This window comes from Sus scrofa, chromosome 6 (assembly GCF_000003025.6).
Source record: "Sus scrofa isolate TJ Tabasco breed Duroc chromosome 6, Sscrofa11.1, whole genome shotgun sequence".
NCBI lineage: Eukaryota > Metazoa > Chordata > Mammalia > Artiodactyla > Suidae > Sus > Sus scrofa.
Genome location: NC_010448.4, coordinates 45925153 through 45952711, shown reverse-complemented (window position 1 = coordinate 45952711; position 27559 = coordinate 45925153). Strand labels below are relative to the sequence as shown.

Here is a 27559-nt window from a genome sequence, read left to right as displayed (position 1 = left end):
GCCTACAATATGCTGCCTACAAGAGATTCACCTGAGAGCAAAGGGCTAATGTAAACTGAAAGTGAGGGGATGGAAAAATATATTTCATGGGAATGGAAATTACAGGAAAGTGGGAGTTTCAATACTCATATCAGACAAAATAAACTTTAAAACAAAGGCCATAGAGATAGATAAAGACAGAGATAGATAAAGAAGGACACTATTTAATGATAAAAGGATTAATTCAAGAAGAGGATATTACACTAGTCTATACATATGCCCCCAATACGGGAGCACTCAAGTACATACAATAGAGATAAAATACCAATAGACATAAAAGGAGAAATTGATTGGAATACAGTAATAGTAAGAGATGTTAACACCCCACCTACTCACATCAATGGACAGACTGTCTAGATAGAAAGTCAATAGGGCAACATCCTAAATGATACATAGAACAGTTAGACTTAATTGATATTTTCAGGACATTACATAAAAAAACCCACAAAATATACATTCTTTTCAAGTGCACATGGAACATTCTCCGGGACTGACCACATACTGGGGAACAAAACTAACCTCAACAAATGTAAGAGTGTAGAAATTATTTCAAGCATCTTCTCTGTGACCACAATGGCATGAAACTAGAAATCAACAACATGAAAAGAAATGAGAAGATATTGATTACATAGAGATTAAACAACATGTTACTAAAAAAAAGTGGGTCAATGAGGAAATCAAACAGGAAATTAAAAAATACCTTGAGACAATGAAAATGAAATGAGACATTGAAATATTAAAAATGACAATGAAAACAATCATACAATTGTCACCAAAACCACAAAAGTAGTACTTAGAGGATTCTCTGTCATGGCTCAGTGGTTAACGAAGCTGACTAGTAACCATGAGGACACAGGTTAAATCCCTGGCCTTGTTCAGTGGATTAAGGATCTGGAGTTGACATGAGCTGTGGTATAGGTCACAGAAATGGCTCGGGTCCTGCATTTCTGGGGCTGTGGCACAGGCCGGCAGCTGTAGCTCCAATTTGACCCCTAGCCTGGGAACCTCCATATACTGTGGGTGTGGCCATAAAAAGCAAAAAAAAAAAAAAAAAAAAAAAAAAAAAATAGTATTTAGAGGGGTGTTCATAGTGATACAGGCCTTCCTTACAAAACAAGAAAAATCAAATAAAGCCTAAAGTCAGCAGAAGAATGGAAATCATAAAAATCAGAGAGGAGACCAATAAAATAGAGATTCAAAAAACAAGAGAAAAAAATCAATAAAACTTAGAGCTAGGATAAACAAAATTGAAAGGATAAACAAAATTGACAAACCTCTCACCAGACTCACCAAGACCTCAAATAAAATAATAAATGAAAAAGGAGAAATCTCAACTGATACTGCAGAAATCAAAAAAAAAAAAAAAAAGAGAGAGAGAGAATACAATGACAATCATATGCCAGCAAATTTGACAACCTAGAAGAAATGGACAACTTTCTAGAAACATACAGCCCACCTAAACTGAATCAAGAAGAAAGAGATAATTTGAACAGACCAATCACTAGGAATGAAATTAACTATCTCAATTAAAAAAAAAAACTCCTGGAGTTCCTGTTGTGGCTCAGTGGAAATTAACGCAACAGGTATACATCAGGATGTGGATTTGATCCCTGGCCCCACTCAGTGGGTTAAGGATCCAGCTTTGCTGTGTGCTGTGGTATAGGTCACAGACATAGCTCAGATCCTGCATTGCTGGCTGTGGCATAGGCTGGCAGTTGTAGCTCCAATTTGATCCCTAGCCTAGGAACTCCACATGTCACAGGTGTGGCCATGAAAAGCAAAACAAACAAACAAAAAAACACCCAAAAAACCAAAAACCAAAACTCCTTACAAACAAAAGTCCAAGACCAGATGGCTTCACAAGCAAATTCTACCAAACACAGAAAGAATTTATACCCATCCCTCTTAAACGCTTCTGAAAGACTGAAGAAGGAACACTCCCAAAGACATCTATGAAGCCACCATCACCATAATACCGAAACAAAGATACTATCAAAAAATAAAATTATAGGCCAATATCTTTGATGAATGTGGATGCAAATTCTCAACAAAATTTTAGCCAACCCAACCTAACAATACATAAAAAAGATCATACACCACAACCAAGTGGGATTCATCCCAAGTTCACAAGAATTGGAGTTCATGTTGTGGCTCAGTGGGTTAAGGACCCGATAGTGTCTCTGTAAAGATGTGGGTTCAATCCTTGGCCTCATTCAGTGGTTAAGAATCTGGCGTTGCCACAGCTTCCCATTACAATCTCAAACAGGACAAGGATGCCAACTCTCACCACTTTTATTCAACACAGTATTGGAAATCCAACAAGAGAAAGAAATAAAACGTATTCAAATTGGAATGGAAGAGGTAAAATTGTCACTATATGCAGATGACTTAATACTACATATAGAAAACCCTAAGGACTCCACACAGAAACTAATCGAACTGATAAATGAATTCAGCAAAGAAGAAGGATCCAGGTTAACATTCAGAAATTGGTTGCATTTCTATATACTAACAATAAAATATTAGAAAAACAATAATAAAAAGTAATACCTTTTAAAATCATACCCCCCTCCCCAAAAAAACATAGGAACAAACACGACCAAGGAGGTAAAAGATTCATACACTGAGAACTGTTGTAGGCAGGAATATGCGACTGAGAAAGAATGGAAAGAAAAGACTGGCTCCATAGAGTGGTTGTAGAGGTCAGTCTATACAAGGTCTCCTGACTCTCTCATGACCCTTGAGGCAAATGAATGAGAACATCATCAAAGAATGGCATCTGGAAAACAAGATTGCTGAAGCCCTGATGTTGCTGATGGAAAACCATCAGCTCTGACATTCTCAGGACTGGAGCCTTGGGGGATTTATGGGCAAGGCCATAGATGGCTTGAAGCAAACAACAAATTATGGCCTGGGAGGGCCAAAACATTAATGACTACTTTCTGTGCTTAGGAATGCCTGTCCTAGCATATCTTGCTTCCAATCTATTTGGAGTAAAATACCAATATATCCCCTGCACTACAAGGAAGTAGAAAATAGTAAAATAAAAACTTTGAGTTGGCTCAGAGGGTTGCTATTGCCTCTTCAAGGCAGTAGCCCCCGATCCCCACTCTATTTCTGTGTCTCTTTCTTATTATTTCTGCGGCACCACTGACTTGGGGACCTGGGTTGACAAGCAGGCCTCGTCAGAGAACTTTAAGACATTAATCACAGAAATTAAAGTGGATTCAAAGAAATGGAAAGATATCCCATGATCCTGGTTTGGAAAAATTAATATTGTTAAAATGGCTGTACTACCCAGAGCAATCTACAGATTTAATGTGATTCCTATCAAATTACCCATGACATTTTCAACAGAACTAGAAAAGATAATCCAAAAATTTGTATGTAACCACACAAAAGCAATCCTGAGGAAAACAAAACAAAGCAGGAGGCATAACTCTCTCAGACTTCAGAAAACATTGTGAAGCTACAGTCATTAAGAGAGTATGGTCCTGGTACAAAAACAGACATGCAGATCAATGCAATAGTATAGAGAGCCCAGAAATAAATCCAGACACCTATGGTCCATTAATCTTCAACAAAGAATATAAAATAGAAAAAAGACAGTCTCTTCAGCAAGTGGTGCTGGGAAAACTGGACAGCTGCAGGTAAATCAATGAAACTAGAACACACCCTCATGCCTTGCACAAAAATAAACTCAAAATAGCTTAAAGAATTAAGCAAAATTCCTAGAAGAGAACATGGGCAAAACATTCCCTGACATCAAGCATGTAAATATTTTCTTAGATAAATCTCCCAAGGCAAGGGAAATAAAAGCAAAAAATAAACAAATGGGACCTAATCAAACCTACAAGCTTTTGCACAGCAAAGGAAACCACAAAAACAAAAAACAAAAAAAACTTAAAAAGACAACCTACGGAATGAAAGAAAACAGTTGCAAATTCAACAAGGACCTAATCTCCACAATGTACAAACAACACAGACAACTCAACAACCAAAAAACAAGCAACCCAATAAAAAAATGGACAGAAGACCTAAGGAGACATTTTTCCAAAGAAGACATATTGATGGCCGGTAGGCACATGAGAAGATGCTGAACATCACTAATTATTGGAGATATGCCAATATTGGAGAAATGCCTCAAAACCACAATGAGGTACCACCTCACACCAGTTAGAATGTCACTAATAAGATACAAATAACAAATGCTGGAAAGGCTATGGAGAAAAGGGAACCTTCCTACACTGTTGGTGGGAATGTAAATTGGAATATGGAAAACAGTATGGAGGTTCCTCAGAAAACTAAATATAGAACTACCATATGATCCAGCAAGCCCACTTCTGGGCATATATACTGACAAAATTATAATTCAAAATTATAATTAAAAAAGATACACAAACCTATGCCACAGCTCACAGCAACGCCAGATTCTTAACTCTTAGCGAGGCCAGGGATTAAACCTGCATCCTCATGGATAGTAGTCAGGTTTGTTATCTCTGAGCCATGACAGGAACTCCTCTTTAATAATTTTAATACTAGAATGCCTTTCTTTTTTTTCTTATAGTAAGTTTTTTGAGGTTTTCAAAACTGCTTTTAGAACTAGGGTTGAGAATGCAATTTTTCTTATATAATAATATTAACAAAAAGCAATGTGTCCTTAATCCTAAAAAGTGTAAATTCTTGAAATGTTTTTCTTTTGGCAGCATCAGCAGCATATGGAATTTCCCTGCCCAGAGACTGAATCCAAACTGCATCTGCAACCTACACTGCAGCTGTGGCAATGCTGGATCCTTACCCCATTGCACCCCACCAGAGACTGCCACCACCACAGAGACAAACTGCCCTGCACCACAGCAAGAACTTCTTGAAAAGTTTTTTTTTTTTTTTTTTTTGTCTTTTGTTGTTGTTGCTATCTCTTGGGCCGCTTCCGAGGCATAGGGGAAGGTTCCCAGGCTAGGGGTTGAATCGGAGCTGTAGCCACCGGCCCACAGCAACGCGGGATCCGAGCCGTGTCTGCTACCTACACCACAGCTCACGGCAACGCCGGGTCGTTAACCCACTGAGCAAGGGCAGGGACCGAACCCTCGACCTCATGGTTCCTAGTCGGATTCGTTAACCACTGCGCCATGACGGGAACTCCTTGAAAAGTTTTTTAAATGAGCGGAGGAACCACTGCACTCCCCTTACTCTGTAATAGGCATGGCAATATAATCTTATGACTGCTCTGGATTCCTTTTTCATAGTGTTGGAAAGTTCAAAGAAAATATTTAGAAAACAAGCATCAAAATCATAATATGCATTAACTCTGGATGATGGGACTAAGGGCATTTAAAATTTTCTTCTTAAAACTTCCTTAGGTCCCTGTATTTTTTTTTTTTTCATTTTACAGTAAACCTGCATTAATTCTATCATCAGAAAGATAAACTAAACTACTACTTCCCTACAAATAAAATATCTGGGAGAGGGAATACCTACCAGTTATTAAGAGAAATAGGAATCATAGGCCTGTGACATGAGGGGGTTTCACATTAAAAAAAAATCAGGAGTTTCCATTGTGGCTCAGCAGGTTAAGAACCCCTCAGTGAGGATGCGGGTTCTATCCATGGCCTCACTCAGTGGGTTAAGGATCTGGCTTAGCTGTGGCTGTGGCATAGGCCAGCAGCTGCAGCTCCAATTAAACCCTGCTGCAGGTGCAGCTGTAAAAAAGAAAAAAAAATAGTATGGAAGAAATAAAGAACAGTTCTTCATCAAAAAATGAGCTATCTTCACAATCTTTCTCCTGTAACTGAACACAATGAAGGTAAGCAATATTCTCAAATGTATAGAGTATACCAGAGCAGAAAGAACAGTATTTGGTATACAACAGATGCTTTATCTCTGCCTTTCTACACTGAATAAAATTTCACAGTACATGTAATCCTTGTAAAATGCCACACACAAAGAAAACCCTAGTTTATTCAAAGGGATTCACACATAACTAAAAATGTCTTGGGTCATCTTGTTCAAAACTATAACTATTGATTAAAATTGATTATTTTACTTTTTTTTCCTTCTTTTGAGTTACACAGTATCAATAGCACAAAACTGCATCACATGTATGGAATGTGATTCATTTAATAATTTCCTATTGTTAGTTTTTTTTTTTTTAGGGCTGCATCTGTTTGATATATGGAAGTTCCCAGGCTAGGGGTCCAACCAGAGCTGTAGCTGCCAACCTACACCACAGCTCACAGCAATGCTGGATCCTAAACCCACTGAAAGGAGTCAGAGATCAAACCTGCATTTTCATGGATACTAGTCGGGTTCTTTACCCCTGAACCACTATGGGAACTCTTCAATACTAATTTTATATAGCTCTTATTTCAATGAAAATTCTCAAATATTAAGCTCTTTGATTCTAGTCCAGTGTATCCGAAATTTTGGGGGGTTCATGTTTGATAATCTCATTAAATTATGAACTTCCTTCAGAGAAAAATGGCATATTAATAAATCTCTATAATTTTACATACAATGTCAAGGAGTTTCTGGCACCCCGAAAGTCCCAAATGGATTTAAATTACCACTAGTTAAGAATTCCTGTTTCCCCATGCACCCACAGCCAGCTAATCCGACAAAGGAGGCAAGGATAATACAATGGAGAAAGAACAGCTTGTTCAATAAGTGGTGCTGGGAAAACTGGACAGCCACATGGAAAAGAATGAAATTAGAACACTCCCTAACACCATATGCAAAAAGAAACTCCAAATGGATGAAAGACCTAGATATAAGACCAGACACTATAAAACTCCTAGAGGAAAACATAGGCCAAACACTCTCTGACATAAACAACAGCAACATCTTCTCAGATCCACCTCTGAGAGTATTGACAATAAAAACAAAAATAAACAAATGGGACCTAATCCAACTTCAGAGTTTCTGCACAGCAAAGGAAACCCTAAACAAAATGAAAAGACAATCCACAGAAGGGGAGAAAATCTTTGCAAGTGAATCCACTGACAAGGGATTCATCTCCAAAATTTATAAACACCTCCTGCAGCTCCATACCAAAAAAACAAACAAGCCCATCAAAAAATGGGCAGAAGATCTAAACAGACAGTTCTCCAAAGAAGACATACAGATGGCCAGAAAACACATGAAAAATGTTCAACATCACTCATTATTAGAGAAATGCAAATCAAAACCACTCTGAGGTACCACCTTACACCAGCCAGAATGGCCATCATCCAAAAGTCTACAAACAAGAAGTGCTGGAGAGGGTGTGGAGAAAAAGGAACCCTAGTACACTGTTGGTGGGATTGTCAATTGGTGCAACCACTGTGCAAAGCAGTATGGAGATTCCTCAGAAAACTAAACATAGAACTACCATTTGATCCAGCAATCCCACTCCTGGGCATCTATCCAGAGAAAACCACGACTCGAAAAGACACATGTACTCCGATGTTCATTGCAGCACTCTTTACAATAGCCAAGACATGGAAACAACCTCAATGTCCACTGACAGAGGAGTGGATCCAGAAGATGTGGTACATATACACAATGGAATATTACTCAGTCATTAAAAGGAATGAAATACCGGCATTTTTAGCAACATGGATGGACCTAGAAATTATCATGCTAAGTGAAGTCAGCCATCAATGCGACACCAACATCAAATGCTTTCACTGACATGTGAAATCTGAAAAAAGGACAGACTGAACTTCTTTGCAGAACAGATGCTGACTCACAGACATTAAAAACTTATGGTCTCGGAGTTCCCGCCGCGGCGCAGTGGTTAACAAATCCGACTAGGAACCATGAGGTTACGGGTTCGGTCCCTGCCCTTGCTCAGTGGGTTAAGGATCCGGCATTGCCATGAGCGGCTCGGATCTGGCGTTGCTGTGGCTCTGGTGTAGGCCGGCGGCTACAGCTCTGATTGGACCCCTAGACTGGGAGCCTCCATATGCTGCAGGAGCAGCCCTAGAAAAGGCAAAAAAAAAAAAAAAAAAAAAAAAAAAAACTTATGGTCTCTGGAGGAGAGAGTTTGGGGGGCCTGTGCTTGGGTTATGGGATGGAAATTCTGTGAAATCAGATTGTTATGATCATTATACAACTACAGATGTGACAAATTCATTTGAGTAATAAAAAAAGAAAAGAAAAGAATTCTTGTTTCAGGGAGTTTTCTTGTGACACAGCGGATTAAGGATTTGGTGTTGTCCTCACTGCAGGGGCTTGGGAATTTCCCATACTGCAGGTGTGGTTAAAAAAAAAAAAAAAAAAAAAAGGAAAAGAAACAACAACAAGAATTCCTGTTCCAGACCATTTGAGTACTTTTTTGGCCACACCTGAAGCTTATGGAAGTTCCTGGGCCAGGGATGAATCCAAGCCAGCTGCGAGAGGTGGGGGATGGAATCTCAGTCACCACAGTGACAATGCTGGTTCTTGGATCCTTAGCCTGCTGTGCCACAGTGGTAAATCTGGAACACTTCATTTTTTAAAACTAGGAAATGTCCCACACAAGTGGCCTGATGTTTTCATTTTTCCTGGAAGCCAATGGAGAATTGCTCCAAATTACCACTTAACAACACATGGCTAATGTTTATTACGTATTATGAAGTATCAGACACTGTTCCAAGAGCTTTACACACAGTTATAAAAAGAAAGTTCTCAAAGTAAGGGGAAATATTTGCCACATGGACATATGCATATTGGCACTATGGAGAGGAACTAAATATCAAGTTAATAGACAGGTCGTACCAGGAAGAAAGAAGCAAATATGCCCACGTCCTCAAAAATAAGAATGCATTTCACAGAACAAGAGTTAATAGGCATTCGTCTTGACTTTGATTTTTAAGTGGGAAACAGCAATTCAATTCGTTCCTCCTCCTCAGAGCCCTTTTCTTAGTCTGACAGGACTAAGAAAGAAGAGAATCTTAAAACAATGTAAGTCTTTCTTTGAAGCCCAGCCCACCCTGGCTACATTAGTGCACGCCACAACTACACCTGTTCCCACCCATCCACCACCCACACGTATCCAGAGTTAAGTCAAATGAAAAGTATTGACCCTTTCCAGCATTAAAGAAAAGGTAGGGGGCATGGAGGGGCGGGACTAGAGTCGGACTTGAGAGAGGGAATTCCGTGGTTCTGAAATCTGCAGTTGGATGGGTCTGAGCTGTGTGTGAATACGTGCGTGTGGGTCCGCGCGCGCCCGAGGATGTATTGCTGGGGGAACACCCCCAGGACCCAGCCTGGAGCGCAAGTTTCGTTCTAACATGCCTATCCCAAGACGGGTTTGAACCTTTTCGCTGGGGGTCTTTTCTCTGGCTCTCAGGTATCTAATTGGGGGCCATTTCTCAGTGTCGGGCTGACGATTCAGCAGTGACGCTAGGGTCGGAGTCACTCAGTGCACGGCAACCTTCGGTCACACAAGAGGCTCTGCACCCAATTCGGCCGCACGAACGCCATCACCCACTAGTTCCAGCGTCACAACCGCGCACAGTCCGGATGTCACACCCCGGTCCAGTCACACCCACAGCCACACCATACCGTTACACCACCGCTGTTCTCAAGCACACTAAGGGCTGAGGTACCGGGCTCCCAACGCTCGGTGGTGCTGGAGCGCTTCCTTTCCCTCTCCTCATCCTCGGGCTGCAACGCCGCTCCTACCAATTGCTGAAACAAACGCTCCGAGCCAGGGCTGCTCACCTGGGGCGCGGAACCCGTCTCTCAGTGATGCCCAGTGGGAGGGAGGGCGCGGCAACCCAGGTAAGTCCACAGCCCAGGAGCCTAACGGGCCGCGCGCGGAGGTTGTTGGGAGTTCGGGCGGCACGTACTGAGTGCGCAGGCGCGGCCACGCCCCAGGAGGCGAGGCACCAGTGAGGACTCCTCGTAGCGTGACCTGCGTGGAGTGACCTGGAGATCCAGTTGGATCGCAATAGGGGCGGGGTCCTTGGCTCTTTGTCCTGAAGAAGTCGCGACAGGGCCTGGAGCTGGACGGGGAAGAAAGACGTCCTCCTTTCACCGGGATGTGTGTATATAAATAGGGTTCTCCGTGGGGCCAGCGGGGGATGTTTGTTATCAGGGACAGCACTTGTGTATCTGCCTTTGGAGTGCTTCTGGGTGCGATTTTTTGTGTCATTGAATGTGGCTGGTTGTGTTTGAGATGATGCGATGGGGATTGGAGTGCGGTTTATGAAAATTTTATGATTGGAATTGTATCTTGCTGTGTAGGACTGAAAATGTTATGGGGGCCTGTGAGATGATGGGATTGACTGTGGGTGCATGAGGTTGCGTTTCTGTGAACGTGGCTGGAATTGACTGAACATTTCTGTGATAGATTTCTTTTCCTTGGGCCTTCCCTGCAGGCCGTGCATGTGAGTCACTCAGTATGTGTCTGGGAAACATGTCTGATTGTGTGGTGAGTGTGTGTGCTTCTGGTGTGTTCCGGCAGGACTATGTGGAGTTGGCTGTCGGGATGTAAAACCCAGAGCCTCACTCTCCTCAACTCTGAAACAGGGAAAGGAATGTTGCCTTTTCAAGGAGCGTCAGCTTTACTGAAGGATTTAGTGAAAAAACAGATTTTTCTGAAAAATTAAATATTTATTTTACATTTAATCACAGGTTTATTATGGAGAAGCATGCAAATAAGCAATGCTTTAAAAATAAGTTTTCAAAGGAAATTCCAGGATTAGGAAGTTAGATATCTTGGATTCTAGATCAGACACTCTTTTCCCGCTGTTAAAGGTTAAGAAACTTAAGACTCAAAGCATGTGTTCCTACTGACATTACTAAGTCAAATTTAACATTACAGGGTTTTATTCTTACCTTTTGTATTTCTGCTTCTTGTCTCTAACAGAAATCCTAGTTCCTAGTAGTATTAACATATTTATATGCAGTAGCCTAGAATTTCCATAAAGTAGTTTAAAACTGCAGTACCAATATCATTAGTAACAATAAAGCTAGTAAAGAGAATTTTAGATTGTAGTTCTTTTAAAGCAGAGGTTGACAAACTAAGCTTGCAGGCCAAATCTGGCCTGACACCCGTTGTATAGCTAGTAAGTGTATATGGTGTATTTCTCTTTGTTTTAAAAACAATAAGAAGAAGAAGAAGAAGATTTTGTGATTTTATTTATTTCAGATTTTAATGTCCTTAAATAAAGTTTTATTGGAACGTAGCCATGCTCCTTTATGTATTGTCTATGACTGCATTTGAAATACAAGGGCAGACTTGAGTAGGAGTTTTTTTGTTTTGTTTTGCTTTGCTTTGCTTTTGGGGCCACATCTGTGGCATATGGAAGTTTATTGGAGCTGCAGCTTCCTGTTTATGCCACAGCCACAGCAACTCAACATCCGAGCCTCATCTGCAACCTGCATACCATAGTTCACAGCAACACTGGATCCTTAACCCACTGAGCCAGGCCAGGGATCAAACCTGTATCCTTATGCATACTAGTTGGGTTCATTACCACTGAGCCACAATGGGAATTCCTTTTTCTGTTTTTTTTGTTTTGTTTTGTTTTTTGGCTGTGGTGTGCAGCAGCTTGATGTGAGATCTCAGTTCCCAGACCAGGGATTGAACCCAAACCACAGTAAAATTGCCAGATCTAACCACTAGACCACAAAGGAACTCCCAGAATTGAGTAGATAGGCTGAATGGCCTATAGCTTAAAATACTGTCAATTTTATAAAGCTGTTGCAAACAATGAATCAGTAACCTGTTGCTCCTAGCAGAAATACAGTGTTAGTTTCCTATAAGCATCTAGTCACAACATTTTTCCTCAACCAATCAATACATAACATTGTTTCATGCATTCTGTCAGACACATATATTGTTGATTTACTGAGCTCAAAGCCAACAGCACTATAACATTGGTGAATGAAGTTTATCTAACACATATTTTCTCTGTAAGGCACATCACAGCCATCCTGCCCTTAGGAACACTAGCCAGCACTTCTGCATAGATTTGGGGACCATTTTAAACAGCAAAGTCACCAATAAAAAGCACAAAAATGAGGAGAAAAAGGTGATACTAATCAGCCTGTAAAAAGGATACTTGTTTACAGTATAAGAACTGAAACGAGGGCAGAGGTTCCCTTATTTGACTGAAGCTGAGGACATGGGACTCTGGGGTTACAAATGAATTTTAACGAGTAGGTAAGTTCACAAATATGGAATTTGCAAATAATAAGAATAGACTGTATTTACTGTCTGATCTCTTACAGAGAAAGTTTGCCAGCTCCTGTTTTAGAGTATATCCCTCTTAATTATACAATTAGAGTGTTTAAAAACTACTTGAAATCAGAGTTCCTGTTGTGGCATAGTGGAAACGAATATAACTAGTATCAGTGAGGATACAGGCTCAATCCCTGGCCTCGCTCAGTGGGTTGGGGATCTGGCATTGCTGTGAGCTGTGGTGTAGGTTGCTAACGTGGCTTGGATTCCGAGTTGCTGTGGCTGTGTTGTGGGCCGGCAGCTCCATCTCCAATTCAACCCCTAGCCATATGCCATAGATGAGGCCCTCAAAAACAAAGCAAAACCTACTTGAAATCATTATTTTCCTGTACCATCAATAAAGTCTGTAATTAATTATGATTAATTAAATACAAATAATAGAAAAAATAATCAAAAAGGAAAGCTCCTCTTTATAGACGAATGCTAGCTAAGAAGTTTGTTTTACATGATGGTGAAATCTGCTTCAAATACATTTACAATATTTGATTTTGATGAGGATTTTGTATAGTATGGTGCTTTCCTTTAAGTTCAAGTTCATTTCTATTGTCTCCTTCCCTATCAGGTAGCACTTGCAATTGGGTAAGGCAGTGACGTCATTAAAACAAATATAGCTTCATGGCATGACAGCTAGCCATTGCTGGGGTAAAACTATAACAAATTTATCGGGCTTTGCATTTAAGTGGGCCTGCTGGGTGTGCTCCCTTATCTGGTAGGGCTGGTGGCTACTCTTGGGTGGGACAACTAACTGGGTTCTGCAATCACTTCTGGTCACATGGGATAGCAGGCTGTGATCCCTTTCAGGGCAGTGCCACTGGTTGGATTCTGTGATTGGGCAGAGTTGCAGGCTGTGCCCTGCAAATTGATCTTGGTTGGGTGGGCCTCAGGCTGTGCTTCCTGACTAGATGCTGCTGTTCAGGTAGGGCCATAGGCCAGCCGGGTTTCATGGTAGGATGGGGCCTCAGTCTATACTCTGCAATCAGCAGGGACTGCAGGTTGTGCCCCAAAGTTGGGTGGGGCTGCAGGCTGGGCTTTGAGATTGGGCACACCATTGGCTGTGCTCTACTACCAGACAAAGTCATTGGTCAGGCCCTCTGGTCAGGCAGGGATTCCTGCTGTACCCCACAGTTGAATGGGACTAGAAACTGTGCTCCAGGCTGGGTTACTGTCCAAGCTCCTTGACTAAGTGGGGCCACAGTCTGTGCTCTGCAATTGAGTGGTGTCACTGGCTGAGCATCCTGCCTAGGGGAGGCTGCAGGCTGTTTTCAGTAATTGGGCAGGCTCTGCTGCTGGGTGGAGTTAGTTGTACACTAGGCTCTGTGGTTGGGCAGTACCGTAGGCTGGTCTCAAAGGCTGCCCAGGGTCATTGATCAGGCTCCCTGGTTATGCATGGCCAGAGGTTACGCTCAAGAGATTGGCAGGGCAGTTAGCTTGGCTTCTGACTCAGCGAGGCATAGGATGTTCTCCACAGCTGCCAAGCATCCAAAGCCACACTCCCCAGAGGGATGAGACTAGATGCCATGCTCAGATCTTGGGTGGAGCTACAAATTTGCTCCTCTGCCCAGGTAGGCTGTAAGATGTGCTCTGTGGCTGCCAGGTGTCTGTGGCTATGCTTCCTAAAGGGGCAGGGCTAGACATTATGCTCAGCAGTTGGGTGGTACTGTTAATTTGCAGCCCTGCCTGGATAGGTCAAAGAATGTGCTCCATGGGTCCTCGGTGTCTGTGGCCAGGTTTCCTGGTGGGGTGAGACTGGTAGTTATGCTGAGTAGTTGGGCAGGGCCGTGAATTTCCTCCCTTGCCTGAGAATGGGCCGGCACAGCCTACTGGCTGGGGATCCAAATCAGGCAGAACTGCCAACCAAGCTCCCTGGCCATGAGACCACTGGCTCAGTTTTGCAGGTGGGCAAACTACTGGCTGGGATCTCTGCTCAGGTACTGGCTGTAAGCAGAAACATAGTCTGTGAAGATCTAAATGCTCGTTGCTTCTTTGTCTGCCTTTCTTCTGCACCTCTACCTAATCCCTTGTGGTGGAACTCCACAGACTCACCCAGCGAATCCCAAGAGGTAAGACCTGGTGGATTTCCCAGGAAGTGTCCTACGATGCTGAGGAAGCCGGATGTCCACTCAGGGTTCTCTTTTTCCCACTGGAGGAACTGTAGGCCTGGTGGGAGTGCTTCTTGGTATAATGCTGTGCTGGCCTGGGGCAGGGGCAATGTGGTCAAAAGGGAGGCACTCTTTTTACCCTTCTAAGGTGGTTCTTTGCAGGCAAGCAGGGTGCTTCAACTTCAACCCTGGGTTCTGGGAATTTCACAATAATGTCCTATCTCTGTATAGTTTCTGACTGCTCTTCTTGTGAGAGGGGTTGAAGTAGGAAATGACCTACAATGACATCTTGATGAAGTCTTCAGCCCCTAAAATATTCGGTTTCCAACAAAAAAATTGTGATGCACACAGAGAAACCAGAAAGTGTGACCCAAACACAGGGGAAAAAAAGCAACCAACAGAAAATATCACTAATAAGGTCCAATATTATACGTAACACAAAAACATCAAAGTAGCCATAATAAATGTCAAAAAAAAAAAAAAACAAGTAAAGCCATACTTAAAGAAGTAAAGGAAGTTATGATGAAAATGTCTTATCAAAATTGACAATCTGGGAGTTCCCGTCATGGCTCAGTGGTTAACTAATCCGACTAGGAACCATGAGGTTGCAGGTTCGATCCCTGGCTTTGCTCAGTGGGTTAAGGATCTAGCATTGCCGTGAGCTGTGGTGTAGGTTGCAGACACAGCTCAGATCCTGCGTTCCTGTGGCTCTGTCATAGGCTGGCAGCTACAGCTCCGATTGGACCCCTAGCCTGGGAACCTCCATATGCCACAGGAGTGATCCAAGAAATGGCAAAAAGACAAAAAAAAAAAAAAAAAAAAAAAAAAGACAATCTGGGGAGTTCTCATTGTGGCTCAGTGGTAACGAACCTGACTAGTATCCATGAGATACAAACTAGGGTTCAATCCCTGGCCCTGCTCAGTGGGTTAAGGGTCTGGCATTGCCAAAGGCTGTGTTGTAGGTTGCAGCCAAGTGAAGTAATTGGGCGTCTGAAATAACCTGAAAACCAGAGAACACTAAAACAGATACTCACTGGAAACCACAGAGGGCTAAGCTGAGAACAACAGCTGAAATGGGACACAGCTTTGCCTACACCATTGGGAGAAGAGCACAAGTCCACGAAGGGAGAACTGAAGGGGCTGGTGAAGTCTTGCCTGTGAGAAGCCTCCAAGTAGACAGGCCCAAGTCCTTTCCAGGAGAAAGTTCCTCCCTGAGGAGAAAATGCAAAGAATGGAATTATTGAGCATGGAAATCTCAAACAGCCACTATATCTATCTATCTATCTATCTGTCTGTCTGTCTATCTATCATCTATGAACACACACACATATACACACATATGTATGTATAAATATATATATGTATGTGTATATATGTGTGTGTATAATGCATACATATATAACACATGTCAACACTATGTGAAACCTGTAGAAGAAGGAGCTCTGTAGACTGAAAAAAAAAAATCCTGAATAAGCCTCTGTCTAAAATGGTTCTGGGAGTTCCCACTGTGGCTCAATGGAAACGAATCTGACTAGTATCCATGAAGATGCAGGTTCTATCCCTGGCCTTGCTCAGTGGGTTAAAGGGTCCAGCATTGCCATGAGCTGTGTTGTAGGTGTGGCTCGATCCCAAGTTGCTGTGGCTGTGGCGCAGGCCTGTGGCTACATCTCCAATTGGACCCCTAGCCTTCGAACCTCCATGTGCCACGGGTGTGGCCCTAAAAAGATAAAAATTAAAACAAATGAAATAGGAGTTCCCGTCGTGGCGCAGTGGTTAACAAATCCGACTAGGAACCATGAGGTTTCGGGTTTGGTCCCTGGCCTTGCTCAGTGGGTTAATGATCCGGCGTTGCCGTGAGCTGTGGTGTAGGTTGCAGACTCGACTCGGATCCCGCGTTGCTGTGGCTCTGGCGTAGGCCGGTGGCTACAGCTCCGACTGGACCCCTAGCCTGGGAACCTCCATATGCCGCGGGATCGGCCCAAAGAAATAGCAAAACGACAAAAAAAAAAAAAAAAAAAAAAAAAAAAAAAAAAAAAAGAAATAAAATGGTTCGGGGAAAAATTCAGCAGAATGGAAAGAGTGCTAGGGTAAAGGATCTAGTTTAAGGGCAAGCAGTCCTCTACCTTAATAACCTCTGAGACTTTCAGTGAATTAAAGCACAGATCAGAACTCCATTTTTTTTTTTTTTTGTCTTTTTGCTATTTCTTGGGCCACTCCCATGGCATATGGAGGTTCCCAGGCTAGGGGGCAAATTGGAGCTGTAGCCACAGGCCTACACCAGAGCCACAGCAACGAGGGATCCAAGCCGAGTCTGCAACCTACACCACAGCTCACGGCAACGCCGGGTCGTTAACCCACTGAGCAAGGCCAGGGACCAAACCCGCAACCTCATGGTTCCTAGTCGGATTCGTTAACCACTGCGCCACGACAGGAACTCCAGAACTCATATTGTTGATGCAGAGTCATTCTGAAAAGATTCAGTTAATTTTTGACAGTATGTCTTAAAAGGCAGAAAAGCATTAATGGTTCAGGGAAACTACCCTATAAAAATAAGTTGCAGAAAAGTATCAGACAAATTCCATAAAAGTTACTCTTTCATAAAAGAGAGAGAGATAAGCAACACAATAACATCCTTACAGACAATGAAAGTATATCATAAAGCAATGCCCACAAAAGATCAAAGTTGGAGCCTACTATTTCAAAATGAACTAATATTGCATTTAGGAAATTATACAAACTATGTAAGGACAATACAAATTAGAGCCAGAAAAATTCAGAAATGAGGTGTTAACTCAGAAAAGAAAGCGTTCCCGACGTGGTGCAGTGGTTAATGAATCCGACTAGGAACCATGAGGTTGCAGGTTCGATCCCTGGCCTTGCTCAGTGGGTTAAGGACCCAGCATTGCCGTGAGCTGTGGTGTAGGTCTCAGATACGGCTCGGATCCCGTGTTGCTGTGGCTCTGGTGTAGGCCGGTGGCTACAGCTCTGATTCGACCCCTAGCCTGGGAACCTCCATATGCCAAGGGAACGGCCCTAGAAAAGACAAAAACAGGAGTTCCCATCATGGCTCAGTGGTTAACAAATCCAACTAGGAACCATGAGGATGCGGGTTCTATCCCTGGCCTCAATGGGTGAGTTAAGGATCCGGCATTGCCAAGAGCTGTGGTGTAGGTCGCAGACACGGCTCGCATCTGGTGTTGCTGTGGCTCTGGTGTAGGCCATCGGCTACAGCTCCAATTTGCCCCCTAGCCTGGGAACCCCCATATGCTGTGGGTGCAGCCCTAAAAAGACAAACAAAAACCAAAAACTCTCTACTTTTGATTTCTTGACTGACTGAGAAATACCATTTTTATTTGTAATGCTTTATTGAAAAAGGCAGCCTGAATTTGGAGTTAAAATGTGTGTCCTAGTATTTCATTCCTACCCTGCATACTGGGACATTTGCAAGCAGAGGACTGGGTCTGCAATGCTAGCATGGAGCATTGTAGCCTGCCCCAGGAAACAGAGATTCAGAGTCAAATAAAGGGAGGTAATTTATGTGTTTTAACACATTTCACCAAGGAAATAAATCATTTCTGTTATGAAACACAAACAAGAATAGGGATGAAAATAAGAAGGGGAAATTATCTTCAAAATTCAACATTTCAATCTGTAAGAATGGGGAAAATATGATTAAAAAAAAAAAAAGGAAAAGGTTCTGCTCAAAATCCACTGTCATCAGGTCTACAACATGAAATCAGACAAGAAAATAAAATATTACGGTGAGATGGGTATATACCTTTATCTGCACATTATAAAAGGTCAAAAGAATCTATCACTTTATAATCAATACCCTAATAAAATGTTAGACTTTCAGATATTAGTAGCATATTTTAAGTATAAGGGTAGATATTATATGTACATTATAAAGGTATTAGAGGGTATGGAGGATGAAGGCTGTCAAAGAAATTTCAAGACATACATATATATTAAAGACTATCCACTGAGTCAATTGTGCACTCATTTGGGATACTCTGTACCTAAATTTAATAATTCAAAATATAATTCCAATGAGACTTTTATTGGATCTGGATAAAAAAATCTAATTCTAGTGAATAAACAGTTGTCTTTTCAAATATAAACTACACATTTATAATATATGTATCTCATAAGTTACTGAGAAGTGTAAATCTAAGACTGCTGGAAAATAGATATGAGGATATGAACTTTCTTTTTGCTTTTTGTTTTTTAGGTTTTTTTTTTTTTTTTTTTTTGTATTTTTAGGGCCACACCCATGGCATATAGAGGATTCCAGGCTAGGGGTCAAACCAGAGCTGTAGCTGCTGTCTTACACCACAGCCATAGCAATGCGGGATCTGAGCCAGGTCTGCGATCTACACCACAGCTCTTGGCAATGCCAGATCCTTAACCTACTCAGCAAGGCCAGAGATCGAACCTGCATCCTCATGGATGCTAGTCAGATTCGTTTCTGCTGAGCCACGACGGGAGCTCCCGATATGAACATTTAATATGTAATAGATCCTCTGAACTTTTCCGTAAGCAACGCTTTCCTGAGAAACATGGAAAATATTGGAAATGATTTGTGTAACATTTTATTTTATTTATTTTTTGGGGGGGTAACATTTTATAGAAATAAAAATAAATAGACAAGAATACAATATGGGAAAGTTTATTGTAGCACTAATTTTATTTATTTATTTATTTATTTGCAGTGCCCACGTCATGTGGAAGTTCCCAGGCCAGGGACTGAACCTGAGTCACAGCAGTGCCAATGCTGATTCCCCAACCGTGAGGCCATCAGGGAACTCCCAGCACTAATTTTAAATGGCAAAGAGGAGACAATCTGAAATATCAGAACTAGGGAAATACCATAGTTAGATAGGTATTGGTACAAGCATACTGTGGAATATACTGTAACCATTCAGACTAAGTTCACTCATCATTTACTGACTTGAAAGAAAAATCCACAAAGTACAGTTGAATGTACAAAAGCAAATTACAGAGAAATGTATAAAGTATCATCCATTTGTTGGTAAAAATATACTAAAATAAAGAATTTATTTGTGTTCATGTTTAAGCACCAAGAAATACATGGGAGATATACATGAGGTTTAGACATTACTCAGAACAGAATGGACAGAGGGGAAGGGAGTAAGGAATGGAGAGGAGCAGAGAGACTGATATTTTCTTTTTCTTGGCAGTGTTTCATTGATTTGGAGCAAATGCATTATCTCTAATTTTAGGTGAGGAACTTAATAGATGACTTAACATATGCACACTGAAGAATAGAAAATTTCACTTAGTTCTCATTCTATATTAATGCAAAACATTAGAATGAAATAGCCTTATCATTGCTAATCCTCCCATTTGCAGACACTTCACTCACTCTACTTATCTCATATTGACTATGCAGTATTTTATGTTTTCATGCCTGGTAAAAAGATAAAGCAGCTCAATGTTTTGTTTTGTTTTTTAAAGTCCTTTGACATGGGATCTAAGAAAAAAGAGTGGGGCACGGAAGGACAGATTTATTGTAACTGGATATATAGATTTTCTTTCCACAAATAGTTTCTATCTGATGTAGGAAACTGCTTGATGAGCATGAAAATTGAGGCATAGGAAAAGATCCATCTCAAAACACTAACCTAAATCTAAAAGAAGCTAAGCTGTGGGACAAGTTTCTTTTTGATTTGTTTTGTCTTTTTGGGGCTGTGGCATATGGACGTTCCCAGGCTAGGAGTTGAATTGGAGCTGTAGCCGTAGGCCTGCGCCACAGCCACAGCAACTCAGGATTCGAGGGGAATCTGTCACCCACACCACAGCTCATGGCAGTGCCGACTTAACCCACTGAGAGAGGCCAGGGATAGAACCTGTATCCTCATGCATACTAGTTGGATGCATTACCACTGAGCCACAATGGGAACTTTTATTATTATTATTATTATTAATGTCAAGATTTCTTAAGAAGGAGTTCCCATCCTGGCACAGCGGAAATGAATCCGACTAGGAGCCATAAGGTTGTGGGTTCAATCCCTGTCCTTGCTCAGTGGGTTGAGGATCCCAACAGCTCTGATTAGACCCCTAGCCTGGGAACCTCCATATGCTGTGGGTGCGGCCCTAAAAAGACAAAAGAAAAAAAAATTTCTTAAGAAAACTTTAGTAGGCTTCCACACTATCATGGCAGAGTTGAGTAGTTGTAACAGAAATACGGGGGTTCCCGTCATGGCTTAGTGGAATCAGAGTAGCATCCATGTGAATTCAGGTTCAATCCCTGGCCTCGATCTGGTGTTGCCATGAGCTGTGGTATAAGCTGCAGATGCTGCTGGAATGTGGCGTTGGCATAGGCCAGCGGCTACAGCTCTGATTCGACCCCTAGCCTGGGAACCTCCACATGCCACGGGTGCAGCCCTAAAAAGACCAAAAAAAAAAAAAAAAAAAAAAAAGAAAGAAAGAAAGAAAGAAATAGTATGGCCTAGAAAGGGTAAAGTATTTACTTTCTGGCTCTTTACAGAATGTTTGCTAACACAACATTGTAAGCCCTTTATACGCCAATAAAATTTATTTAAAAAAATAAAGTTTGCTGACTCTTAGTCTAAAACAGAATACAGGAGTTCCCGCTGTGGCACAGTGGGTAAATGATCCAACTCTCTCTGTGGAGGTGCCAGTTAGATCCCTGGCCTGGCATAGTGGGTTAAGAATCCAGGGGCGTTCCCGTCGTGGCACAGTGGTTAAAAAATCCGACTAGGAACCATGAGGTTGCGGGTTCGGTCCCTGCCCTTGCTCAGTGGGTTAAGGATCCGGCGTTGCCGTGAGCTGTGGTGTAGGTTGTAGACATGGCTTGGATCCCACATTGTTGTGGCTCTGGCGTACGCTGGTGGCTACAGCTCCAATTCGACCCCTAGCCTGGAAACCTCCATATGCTGCAGGAGCGGCCCAAGAAATGGCAAAAAGACAAAAAAAAAAAAAAAAAAAAAAATCCAGTGTTGCTGCAGCTGTCGAGTAGGCCACAGGTCCAGCTTGGAGTTGATCCCTGGTCCGTGACCTTCCATATATCATTAGGGTGGTTGAAAAAGAAAAAATAAAAATAAGACAGAATACATAATTTCAGCGACATATTTGCTGCTAGTGCAAAATGGTGATGGTCTGGCTAATTTTTTATCTCAATAAGTTAACTCTTTTTTTTTTGGCCACACCTATGGCATATGGAAGTTCCTGGGCTAGGGATCAATTCTGAGCTGCTGCTGCAACCTATACCATAGCTGCAGTAACCCTGGATCTGTAAGCTACTGTGCCACAGTGGGAACTCCAGCTCTTTATTTTTTTAATTTTCGGCTGTATATATTTATATATATATATAAAACTCAAGAATGGGATATACATAAGTTCTCTTGTGGTGCAGCAGGTTAAGGATCTGGCACTGTCACTGCAGGGGCTTGGGTCACTGCTGTGGTGCCGGTTCCATTCCTGACTTGGCAATCTCCTCATGCTGTGGGTACAGTCAAAAAAATGGGATATACAACATATTAAAATACATCTTATTTTAACTGACATGATGTTGAGAATAAATTAAAAAAAAACTGCATGTAGAAAACATGAGGCTAGATCAAGTTCTTAAAAAGTATTTATATTTGTATTTGGAACTTAGCTACTTTATTTCTGAAAATTTTTTTTTTTTTTTTTTTTTTTGGTCCTTTTTAGGGCCTCACCTGCAGCATATGGAGGTTCCCAGGCTAGGGGTCTAATCGGAGCTGTAGCCACTGGCCTACACCAGAGCCACAGCAACGAGGGATCCAAACCACATCTGTGATCTACATCACAGCTCACAGCAATGCCAGATCCTTAACCCACTGAGCGAGGCCAGAGATTGAAGCTGCAACTTCATGGTTCCTAGTTGGATTCATTTCTGCTGGGCTGCAATGGGAACTCCTGAAAATACTTTTCATGTCCAAGAAATTCTGGATAAGTTATTTTGTATTATACTATTCTCCTGCCTCCTCCCTCCACCCTTTAAATTTCCTTGGAGCCAAGGGATTTGCACTACTTAACTTCTATGAGCCTTTTGCAAACTCACTGCTCTAGCATCCAGAACAAAAGTAACCTATAGGTCATCTGCTACTTGCAGTCAATGTCTTTTTGGTCCAAACCATTGTTTTTTACTTTTAAAGACCTGAGCTGCCATTTAAAAAAATCAAGGACAAGGAGTTCCCATTGTGGCACAGTGGTTAACGAATCAGACTAGGAACCATGAGGTTTTGGGTTCGATCCCTGCCCTTGCTCAGTGGGTTAAGGATCTGGCGTTGCCCTGAGCTGTAGTGTAGGTCGCAGACGCGGCTCGGATCCTGTGTTGCTGTGGCTCTGGCGTAGGCTGGCAGCTACAGATCTGATTAGACCCCTAGCCTGGGAACCTCCATATGCCTCGGGAGTAGCCCAAGAAATGGCAAAAAGACAAAAAAAAAAAAAAAAAAAAAATCAAGGACAATCACACAGTGGGAAAAAAAAAAAGTAGATTGCTGGATTCTCCCCAAAACTCAGAAGAGCTGGCAAAAGAAGGCCACACTTGTTGGCTGGGACTGGGCACTGGAGATTCTCTCTAGCTCCTGTCCCAAACAGGTGCTTTTCTATTATTCATTTGATACCTAGAATTTACTATTTTCTTTAGTATGCTTGTATATATCTTCATGGAACCCTAAAAAACCACTTCCTTTTTGGTGTCTTCATAATCTAACATCAGGATTATGTTAGAGTATGTTACAAGATGTCTACTTCTCTATAACTATAGTTCCTTGACCACCAGATAAAATTTTGCCTGTTCTCATCACAAGAGAAAATATTCTGTGTGTATGGTAGCAGATGTTAACTAGACTTACTGTGGTGGTCATTTCCCAATACATATAAATATCAGATCATTATGTTGTGCCCTTGAAACTAATATACTGTTGATATCAATTATATCTACCCCAATTAAAAAGAAAAGTTTGGGAGTTCCCGTGGTGGTTCAGTGGTTAACAAATCTGACTAGGAACCATGTGGTTGGGGGTTCGATCCCTGGCCTCGCTCAGTGGGTTAAAGATCTGGTGTTGTCGAGGGCTGTGGTGTAGGACGCGGCTCGGATCCCGCACTGCTGTGGCTGTGGCGCAGGCTGGTGGCTACAGCTCCGATTGGACTCCTAGCCTGGGAACCTCCATATGCCTCGGGAGCAGCCCAAGAAAATGGCAAAAAGACAAAAAGATAACAACAAAAAAAAAGTTTGCCTGGAAAGATACTGGGTTTGGTGCTTCATTAGTAACAGCCTCTATATCTCATGCTAAATTTCCCCTTTTACCTCTGCTTATAAGAGTCTTCCAAGGAGCTCCCGTTGTAGCTCAGTGGAAACGAACCTGGCCAGCAGCTACAGCTCCAATTCGACCCTTAGCCTGGGAATTTCAATATGCTGAGTGTGGCCCTAAAAAAGATCAAAAAAAAAGAAAAAAGAAAAAAAAAAAGAAAGAGGGAGAGAGAGAGTCTTCCAAGAGTCCTAATTCTCTTTGAGTGCATTACTGGTCATTTTTGTTTCCCTAAAAATTTTTTTGTTTATGTTTTCAAATGTATTGATAGCATTGTATTTGGTATAACATTTAAAATCAATAACTATAAGGTTCCTCTCTTTATATACCCATTTTTCAAACATAATGCTGTTTGTCTTTTCACACATTTTCATCAGTGTCACCAATGTTTTATCTGTATTGTTTTTATATATTAGGTATTATATGATGCAGTAAAAAGGATACCAGCCTGAATATAGCCTTTCCTACTCATTACAATTATTACTTTCCCCACCTATACCCACGATTACTTCATGTTCCATAGGAACTATTGATGTAAAAATTTAATTTATTACCCTGTCTTTTTTCAATTATATATTCTGTCTGATGTTGAGTAAGTTCTGTAGAAAGTTGCTTTTCAATAATACTAATGACAATGCAACAATAGCAATGACCAACATTGTGTGTGTAGCTATTTATTATATGACAGGGGCAATTCTAAGCACTTTGTGTTTTTTAAAAGAATTATTTAAAAAAAAAATTGAAGTATAGTTGATTTACAATGTTGTGTTAATTTCTGCTGTATAGCAAAGTGATTTAGTTATACATATATACTTTAAAAATGTTCTTTTCCATTGTAATTTGTCATAGGACATTGAATACAGCTCTCTTTATGTGTTTTAATTTATTTGATCCTCACACAAAATTATGAGGTGGGTATTATAATTAGCCCCATTTTATAATTTCTACCAAGACATATACATATAAAAACACAGACAAATGCTCGGGAATGAAAATCTACTAAGCAGATAGACTATCCTTTGAGAATGGAATTGGATACAAGGATAGTGGTCAAAGGCCTTATTTGTAATGTTTCAATCTATTATAAGGGAAATACACTGATGCATTATTTCTGCAATTCAAATAAAAGATATGATACAAAGACATACCTAGGGAGAATGTCAGGGCACGGTGTTTAAAGGCAAAAACTCTGGAGGAAACTACAATGTCTATCAATAGCAATTTGATGAAATGACACTATAGGAACACAAGGAAACACCATGAAGATAGTAAAAGATCTCTATTTACTGAGTGGTAAGTTGTTCATGAAGGTTTTTACAATAAGGAAGTCTAAATTTTGTAAAGAGCAAAAGGAATAAGCCATCTTCAAAAATAAAAAGGTCACTTCTCCTGGATATTGAAGGTATCTTATAAAGGCATTTTACAAACCATGATGTAAATAGATGGACTTTACAGTCATACAAATTTAAGATGGATTAAAAGACTAAGAATGTAATTGGAAGAAAGAAAATGAAAATCACAGGATTTCATTTCAGGATGTATTCTCTGATGCTCATGATAAGGTTGGAAAGGTCCCCAAAGTGCCGTTGCCACTTTCAATACTAGACTGAACTATCTGATGGCAAGAGAAATAGGAGCTTTTATTAAAGGGTTTCCAAAATGTATTGATGGGGTGCTTTTCCTGAATGATTTTTCTTGGGCTGAACAAGCTGCAGTCAACAATTAAGATGTTTCTACATTATTCTATGTAGAGGGATCCATTATCAAAGTCTCTTTTGCTGAATAACTGAATAATTTTGAGCTGTAATTAAAAGCATTCCCATACATTTCATATATTGTTTTATCACCAGTACAAATTTTGATGTTGAATAAGCTGTGAGTCAAAATTGAAGGTCTTCCCACATTCCCTGTATTCATAGGGTTTCTCACCAGTATGACTTCTATGATGACTAATAAGTTGTGAACTCTGAGAATAGGCTTTCCCACATATCTTACATTCATAGGGCTTCTCACCAGTGTGAATTCTCTGATGCCGAGTGAGGTCTGAACCAGAACGAAAAGCCTTTTCACATTCCTTACATTCATAGGGTTTCTCTCCTGTGTGGATTCTCAGATGTTTAATAAGTTGTGAGCTCTGACTAAAGGCATTGCCACATTCCTTACATTCATAGGGTTTTTCCCCTGTATGAATTCTCTGGTGCTGAGTAAAGTTGGAGCCACTACTAAAGGCCTTCCCACATTCTTTGCATTCATAGGGCTTCTCACCAGTGTGAATTCTCTGATGTCGAGTGAAGTTGGAGCCACTACTAAAGGCCTTTCCACATTCCTTACATTCATAGGGCTTCTCGCCAGTGTGAATTCTGTGATGTCGAGTAAGGTCTGAGCCACAAATAAAGGTCTTTCCACATTCCTTACATTCAAAGGGTTTCTTGCCAGTATGAATTTTCTGATGATGACTGAGTCTTGAGGGATGTCTAAAGGCCTTCCCACATTCCTTACATTCATAGGGTTTCTCAATGGTATGAATTATTTCATGTGTGGGAAGCTGTGAGTCATGTCTAAAGGTTTTCCTATATTCCTTGCTTGCACAGTATTTCTCTTTATTATTAATGATTTGCTGTAATGTAAAGGACGGATGTTGACTAAAGGTGGGCCTGCCTTCATGGGTGAATATCAGTTGACTGAAATGTCCCTCCTGAGGGCCATGCTGTTTCTCAAACTGGCCATTACATTCCCAATCATCTCTGAAACTAGAGCACTGAAGGTCATGTCTTGAAAGTCTTTCCATTATCTCCCACTGGGCTGACTCTATTTCATACATTTCCTTCTTCGGAAATAATTTCTTGGTCTCACATCTTGATTCCAGGACTGAAAGAAAATATGAAAGCAATCACTCACATTTTTCTTGTTTGGGAGAAATAAAATTTCAATTAAAATGGGAGAATTAAACTGAATTTTTAAAAGATGGCCAGGAAAGGAAGAGTGAGGAGAGATGACATAGTAAGATGAAGGCAGTAAAAAAGCCACTGGTTTCTAAATGTTGCTATAAATCAGAATTATTTAGGGAAGCTTGCTAAATATACAGATGCCTCAGACTCCCTGGTTACAGGATGACTCTAATTGTACAGATACACATGCAAAATCTCACAACATAGGGAAACATACATATAAGAGCACCCCACAGCGTGAACTATAAAATAAGTGAAATGATCCTATGTACTTAATAGGATTAAATGAATAGGTCTAAGGGAAGATTTCCAGGGATTTGGCAAACTATGCACTGCTGCCCTGCAATAATTAAGTGAAGTTTTACTGGAACACAGCCACATTTATTCGTTTATGTATTGTCTATGACTGTTTTTGAGCAATGGTGGCAGGAGGAGTTGCAACAGAGACCACGTTGACTGCAAGCCTATGATATTTACTATCTGGTCCTTTAACAAAAGCTTTGTCAGGCCCTGGTGAGATCTGCATTGTCCATTATAGTAGCCACTGGCATATGTGTCTGTTTGAATTTACATAATTAAAATGAAATAAAAATCCAAATTCAGTTCTTCAGTGGCACTACCCACATTTCTAGTGTTCAATAGCCAAATGTGACTGGTGTCTACAATACTGGAAATCACAAACATAAGGCGTTTCTAACTGCTTAAGATTCTAGATTCATTAATAAAGGCTTAGTTTATCTTTAACCAATAGAAGGTGGCAATCTAGATGGGAGAATATCTTAAGAAAAGTCAAGTGTTGAATGAATCTACCATGAGTGGTATATAGGGAGGATTTTTTGGTGGCTAGATATGGTATATATTTGGGATTTGATAAAAACACTGTGCCTTGGAGTTCCTGTTGTGGGTCAGCTGTAACAAGCCCGACTAGTATCCATGAGG

At 41.1% G+C, this 27559-nt stretch overlaps 2 protein-coding genes across 11 annotated transcripts in view; both read right to left on the bottom strand.

Annotated features, from left to right (window-relative positions):
- The window catches only part of LOC110255280 (zinc finger protein 82 homolog), a 75535-nt gene that overhangs the window by 17093 nt on the left and 30883 nt on the right, over positions 1-27559 (bottom strand). For 3 of the 6 annotated variants that reach the window (XM_021097168.1, XM_021097165.1, XM_021097166.1), the window contains 2 exons: positions 15384-15560; positions 9724-10007 (listed from right to left, as the gene is read on the bottom strand). The gene's annotated coding sequence lies outside the window, so the exon portion shown is untranslated. The other 3 variants (XM_021097167.1, XM_021097169.1, XM_021097170.1) reach the window with 3 other exon arrangements.
- The window catches only part of ZNF566 (zinc finger protein 566), a 33793-nt gene continuing 31170 nt past the window's right edge, over positions 24937-27559 (bottom strand). For 4 of the 5 annotated variants that reach the window (XM_021097194.1, XM_021097192.1, XM_021097195.1 and 1 more), the window contains one exon: positions 24941-26540. In XM_021097194.1, the coding sequence (XP_020952853.1) occupies positions 25516-26493 (978 nt within the window). In that variant the 5' untranslated portion in view covers positions 26494-26540 and the 3' untranslated portion in view covers positions 24941-25515. Of the gene's footprint in view, positions 26541-27559 lie in introns of all 5 variants that reach the window. The other variant, XM_021097193.1, reaches the window with a different exon arrangement.